Source organism: Colias croceus, chromosome 22, assembly GCF_905220415.1.
Source record: "Colias croceus chromosome 22, ilColCroc2.1".
NCBI lineage: Eukaryota > Metazoa > Arthropoda > Insecta > Lepidoptera > Pieridae > Colias > Colias croceus.
This window is the reverse complement of record NC_059558.1, coordinates 5,252,586-5,260,017: the sequence shown is the minus strand read 5'-3', so window position 1 is coordinate 5,260,017 and position 7,432 is coordinate 5,252,586. Positions and strand designations below refer to the sequence as shown.

Below are 7,432 nucleotides of genomic sequence, written 5' to 3'. Positions count from 1 at the left end.
GAATTCTCCACAATAATTTCTCCATTTGACACAAATCTCATGAATTCAGCTTTCAAATAAAATAATCATTAAAATTGGACTATCCAATAAAAGTAGCCACCTGGCTAATAGGGTTTGTCTATTCTTTGTTTGCTAACACTTGTTTAAAAACAGTAAAATAATAGGATGAATCCAGGTCTCACGCCGCTCACATCCAAACATTATTCAAAAAAATATTGCAAATGTGGTCCTATAACTTTAGTGGATTGGCAAATCCGTGCTAAATGACAGTGACCGGCAATAACCATAACGTTGATTTTGACCGCTTAACTAAGCTACCATTTATGTACCAATGACCCAACCAGAGCAATGGAACCACCAAGCACATTGAATACCTGTACCAATAACATTACTAATAACTAGGTACTAATACATCACACAATAAAACGTCTGTAAAATCGCAGACCAACATCGATGGTAAGCCAGTACTAGGTACCCTATAATATCAACCTTACAAACGGTACAACAGGTATTTTCAACGCGGTGATTTGAGGCATCGCTTTTACACCAACCTACGGTAGACACCTGCAATCTACTGTGGATGCCGCAACCCTTTAGTTGTAACAAAACAAATTTTAATGGCTGTTTGAAGCATCGAGCTTTTTCAGGCATGTTATTTTTCGTAAATAAATGAATTTTAAGTACGTTTGGGCTTTTATTTTTATAACTACTTCTACGGACCTCAAAATAAACTCCACATCTTCTGTGTTCCTTATAACTTGACCAACATGATAAGTTTTTCTATTCTTTATAAATTTATAACATGATATACGCTTAATTTTTTTAACCCTAGACCCGTACCCATATTAAACAACCACTTGATAAATTTTTGCGGAATAGAAAAAAATCGATCAGACACTAAATACAAAAACATTTTCTTGGAAAGAAATTTCAAAATCTTTTCAAATTGGTAACAAGTAAAATATACACAGTCGTATTATAATTTTTTATGCATGACAAAAAGTATGTAGATAAATTATTATTAGATGTTAGAATCATGTGGATTACTTAGAATACCTATGCATTCTAAGGTGGAATACGGTATCTTCTGTTTTGATGTAGGTAATTCTTATAAATACAGTCGATAAATTACAGTAAATGAAAATACATACTTAGGTTTTCTGCTAAGCGAGTATTTGCGTGAGTTGTGAAATATATCTTTCTCTCGTATTATAGAGATTATAAACATATTATGACTTTATAAGGGTGCAAAATAAAACGAAAACGATTAATGATTATTTTTTATTTTTAAATAACATAATTTACAGCAAAAGAAATGGTGTCTACACTAAAGTAAGCTATAATTTAGCAGGATTGGAACAGGCCCTTGGCGCGCATCTCTTCGAACTCTTTCTCGGCATCATATGTCCTGTAACAAAAAAATAGCATTTATTTGATGGTAAAATTAGAATTTCAGGATATTTAGAAATCAGGAACAATGTTTTTTTTTTTTAGATTTAAATCAACAAAATATCACATGTATATCACAATTTATTGTCGTAACATTTTTCTCTTGGTATTCTATATAAAGAAATTTTACATAATTTGATATTTTTGAATTTGAATCCCACCATTGTTGCGACTTGAAAATAACGTGAGTACATTAATACATTAAGCTAGGCTTTTAACTGAATGGTGCTGTTAAATTAACTACCTGAATGAAAACCAGCCATATCATTAAATACAACAATGTTGTTATGTTAAAGGAAATTTTACCAAAAATATTATTAATAAAACCTAGGCTAATAATGAAAAGTCTGATTAAAGCAGTTGTCTGTAACATGTACAAGGACAGTTACATTTGTAACAATAGATAAAGAATTTTTAAGTTTTAGATAAAAAGGTAGTATCTTATAGTTTATATGCTAATTACAGACATATTAATTAATTGAATGTTATAAAATAAATAAAAATAAATGTTGTAAATAAATGTGAATGTTATAAAATAAATAAAAAAAAATAAAATCTATTATTTTATACATAATAAAGTGATATTTAGACATTAAACACTTTTTTTAAAGATTTTAAACACAATTTATTAATCATATTATTTATTCCAATGTTATGACTTTCTTTAATTTCTAATACAAACATGTTTCTTTAATTTCAAATACTCGTGTAAATTCAAACAGAGGAAGATAGTGATATTTGTCTCTCACCTGTAGAATTCAGCATACTTCCTCTTGCGCTCATTTCCGACGATTTGCTTGAAGGCAAACGCGCTCACGCCAGAAAGGACCAAAGCGATGGTCAGGTTACGCTTGATGGCTGTGTTGAGGAGCCCTCGCATCTGGGGCTTCGCTACAGTGGACACTGCGCTTTCACCAGCCATCTAAATATTTGAATGCATTTTTAGCTTATTTGTTTATTATATATATTTTGGTTTATATTATAATTTTAAAACATACACATAGAGAAGCAATGAAATGAAAAGCTATTTGATAGACTGTTGACTCAGAATCTTATAGAACAGAAGAAATTCAGACAATAGTCAAAAACTTAAAAAAAAAATCTTTAAAGTAACCTGGATGATGTAGACCTAAGATGTAGGTGATCAATGCACAATATGAAATTTCTTTATAAAATATAACTATAGCAAACACTTAAAAAATTAAATGGTGTCGGTTAACTCCAAAATCACAATAAAGATTTACTACATATGAAATGAGTTTATCGGTGTGCATACTTATCATGGAATTATTATATTACAAAAAAAATTATACCAATATAGTAAATCCTTAAAATCATTAATAGTTCTAATTTTCCTAATTGTTCATTATTATTTCATATTTGGAATCTAAAATAATTAAATAGGTAATTTCATAAAAAAATCCTTTGAAAATGGAATACAATAAAGTAGGGTTATTTTTTTATCTATACTACTATAGAAAATAGGTTGTAAGTCGTTAGTCCTAAATGATAATCTATTAAAAGTTTATCCATTATACCTATTGAATAATAATCTTTAACTGAATATGCAAGTTTTTATATGAGTGGAGGAAAATATTATTGACGTTCTTACATAACACCAAACCTTAAGTCTAATCTCAATTAGTTATTAGTCATGAAACTGTATGAGTTATGTGAAGTAGAGCTTTAAATTATTTAATTAAAAATTACTTACGTTTTTTAATAATATGGAATTGGTATCCGCAACACAACCAAAGATTTTAATACTTGCACAATACTTTTAGCAAGTAGATAAACTGTTTTCTATGAGCGATCGTTTCGTGATTCGTGTGACATTAGCTGCAGCACAGAAACCGTTCGCTATTGGCTATTTCGTTTAGTCGCAATAAGCTAGCCAATACAGGAAAGAGAAAAAGGTATTGAATATTGATTAGAATAATTGTAAAAATTTTGCAGTACTCTGTGGTTTAGTATTAAAATATGTAGATAAAATATAATTTGGTTTTTTTTTATCTTATCATGAAAAATTATCGAATAAATAACAGTCAAATGCTAGCCAAAAAACTAAAGAAAGTCTAGTAAGACTAAATTTTTAAGAAAATTGCAGAATTAAATTCTACAATCCTAAATATTTTTAAGCAGCATTGAGCTATTTTTAATAGGGGAAAACCCTATTGGGAGGTGTCACCACCGTAGGTCACAACCCCCATCTAAGAGCAATTAACCTATAGAGTACTTGTATCGAGCGTATACAATTTACATATATTTGTTTCTCTCTATCTAAAGAAAACGTCGTATGAAAGAATGAGACAGCTATAGACAACAAGCTACGTTTCAACATAGTCATGGCACCATTTTTACTATAGGTACGTATTTAGATAGATAGAAGGTGATAGTGATGGGATGTGCTTCAATCGATAAAATCGTGAATGTATTTTGCATTTACGGTTTCGTGAAATAATAAATAATAAAAAAAAAAAAAAAAAAAAAAAACAAAACTTATAATTAATTTCAGTTGAATACATTATTTGTTTAATCCTACGTATATAATAAATGCGAAATTATGTGAGAAGGGATGTTACTCTTTCACTGCGGAACCGATTACAATGAAATTTTGTACATACACACATAGGTTAGGTTTTATCCCGGAAATCCCACGTGAACGGGAACTGTGCAGGATTTTCTTTAAAAACGCGGGCGGAAAGTTAGTACATTATAAAAGAAATTTTAAAACTTGAAATGTAATTTAAAATAAAGAAGGAAATGATGATAAAGTTAAAGGAGTGAGGAGAAAGGCACAGTCAGCATGAAGGAATCATGCAGCATTTTAACAAGTTAATAAAAGGACAGTCTTAATGAAAACATTTTCCTAACATCCTACTAATAAATCGAAAGTTTGTGAGGATGGATGTTTGTTACTCTTTCACGCGAATACTACTAAACCGATTACAATGAAATTTGGAAAAATTACTTTTGATCCCGTAAATCCAACAAGAATGGGAACTATGCGGGTTTTTCTTTGAAAACGCATGTATATTAAGTATGTATTTCAATAGTAGTTTCTCATCTATGAGAACTGTCATTTAATCAACCGTTTAATTTTCACATAGTTACACATTTAAAGTAGGTAACTTATGTGTAAAAAATTTCAAAATAAAAATTCACTCTCTTTAATCAAATGTATTTATTATCTACAGGAACAAAAAAAAAACGTAAGCGTAAGATTGCACAATTCTTCTAGAGTATCCATCTTGATAACACGTAGGCTCGAAATGCAGTGAACACAATATTGCAAATTGTGGCGGCGTCCAATCAACTCATGTCTCACGTTTTATACCCATTTTTTATTTAGCTCTGGAAATCTAAAACAAAATGAATTTATTAATAATCTGAAAGAGAAATTAATAAACAACAAACGAAAACTAAAACACATAGGGCAAATAAAACAACCACGTGGTATGTTTTATTTTCCTGCGGTAAAAAATTTACATCTATTATTTGCAACAACAACTACATATAAATCTGATTTATGAAACAAAATAAATAAATCAACGTTAATATGAAATAGATTTTTTGTCATAAATCGATAATATACGCTAGATGTGTTACAACACTACGGTGGTAAACAAAATGCCAAACGTGATATTATTGTGACGTTTTTTAAAAATTATTTCATTATTTTATATTCCACAACCCCATAAAGTGGGTAAATGTTACAGTTACAACATAAAATTACAAAAAAGCGCTTGATAAAACCTTCAAATAGGTTTAAAACATAAATATTTATCAATTTGCTGAAAATCACTTACCGATGGAAAGATATTTTTACATTGTTTTTATCCAAAACTCCCATTCGACTAGTGATAGCCGGTTGCTAAACATACAATAGTTATTTTAGCACACTGACAAATAAAAAGAAACACTGTACACTTTATATTTTCTAAATATTTCGTTAAAAACACTTGACGCACTGAGCCCACCAGCTGGTTGGAAAACAAACTGACTGCCGGCGCGCTACGTTTGAAGACAGTGCAGATACTCTATCGCTATCTCAATCTGGCTTATGCTGTTATTGACTAAGAGTAAGTAGATTAGAAAATATGTATTTTGTTCTGTCTTAATATAAGAACTCTATAGGTTAATTGCTCTTAGACCCCCATAGATTACTTTACTCTTTGGTCACAACTCATCAAAATGAGCGTAGGTACATAAATTAATATTCGTAATACTTACGAAGTATTCTGCTAATTTATTACATTTTCGAGAGATCATTAATTATTTTAAAATATGTATTTTATTTTAACAAATATATATTTTTTGCCTGAGTAATTTTATCGTTGGCACATAAACAACCACCGTTTTTTTTTAATAAAGTTTATATTTAATCAGATGAATAATAAATTAATGGCCAGATTGACTATTTTATACTTCTAACATCCATTTCACGGTTTATTTATTTATCTATTCAGAATGTTGGTAGAGAACATGTTTTTATCTTAATTCGATATTTGAACAGATCAACGTGTTTTTTTGCATTTAAGGCATTTAGGCTAAACTCCTTTCACTGCTTTTGAAATGTTGGGTTGGGTTGGGCAGATAGAATATAAAACTCAAAGGTGACTGATATAGTGATCTATCAACGCACAGCCCAAGCCACTGGACGTATCGGGCTGAAATTTGGCATGCAGGTAGATGTCATAACGTAGGCGTCCCCTAAGTAAGGATTTTAGAAAATTTATTCACTAGGGGTAAAATAGGGGATTAAAACTTATACCATGAAAATTTATCTTTTCCACGCAAGCGAAGCTGCGGGCAACAGCTAGTTAAATATATATTGTCTATTACACAGTAGTTGATAACACTCCATAAAGCAGATTTCAACAGGGAACTGTCTTTCCTATTGACTCATGACTATTGGTTTTAATTTTAATTATTAACAGCTGTTTTATTAATTCAAGATTTAAGGGGGATGTGTTTCAAATAACTCTAAATAAATATTTTTTAACCTTTTGACCGCCAGAGCAAAAACGCATCGCCGTGCCCTCCACGCCAAGCCACAAATTCAATGAAATAACCTTGAAAATAGTAGGGAGTCCAAAATGTTATCGATAAACATAATAATTCACGTCTGAATATTTGAATAAACAGCTTATAACACAAAAATAATATTTATTTAACCTCATCTCCTACTGTAAAAACTTAAGACCACATTTATAGCAACTATCAACAAAAAAAATCAACCTTTTGAGATACAAAAATACATATAAAATTGCAGCAAGTTACAGCACTATTCTCTATCAGTTACGCCCCATTGGCATGTATACATGCCAATGGCGCGGGCAACCATCCTTTTTTTTATAATCTCTCGCTTCTGATTAGGGATGTGTAGCTGTATATTATTATAACTTATCGAGTTTATTTATTAAGTTTATATGAACTATAGGTATTATTGTGGAGTGTTTATTTGTAAATATCAAAACAACTATTACCTTTAAATAAAGGGAATTGCATTAAAACTACATATTTATTTTCCAATCATTTAGTTTAATACTTGAGTTATTACAATTTGTATCATAAGAATATTCTAATAAAGGCACTGATTAGACTTATTAGGTAATAAATTTTGAAAACTGCTAAATAGGTAAGTAGGTACCTACAGATTTTTAGAGATATTTATACATTTTGGACCTAAGCGAATTTTTATCATTACATGGACAATAAATATTATGCTAGAACGCATACATTGTGTTTGTGACGATAAAATAAAAAATAATAAAAAATCAACAATTGTATATAATCATTATGTTCATTAACAGCCTTGTATTTACCTACCTATCTATATAATTATTATGCTCATTAATAGCCTTGTACTTATTTGATTATAATATTGGTAGATACCTACTCGATAAAATATTTTTACAACTTTCCGCACTTAACAACACGGCACGCGCTTACGACGTCACCAGTCCGACATCTATTCATG

At 30.0% G+C, this 7,432-nt stretch overlaps 1 protein-coding gene across 1 annotated transcript; it reads right to left on the bottom strand.

Moving 5' to 3' along the window:
- Positions 1-1,267: 1,267 nt before the first annotated feature.
- On the bottom strand, positions 1,268-3,321 carry LOC123701720 (cytochrome c oxidase subunit 6C-like). The gene is made up of 3 exons (XM_045649228.1): positions 3,164-3,321; positions 2,199-2,371; positions 1,268-1,408 (listed from the first exon to the last, which is right to left on the bottom strand). The coding sequence occupies exons 2-3, from the start codon at positions 2,369-2,371 to the stop codon at positions 1,345-1,347; spliced, it is 237 nt and encodes a 78-aa protein (XP_045505184.1). The 5' UTR covers positions 3,164-3,321; the 3' UTR covers positions 1,268-1,344.
- Between the last annotated feature and the right edge of the window lie 4,111 nt (positions 3,322-7,432).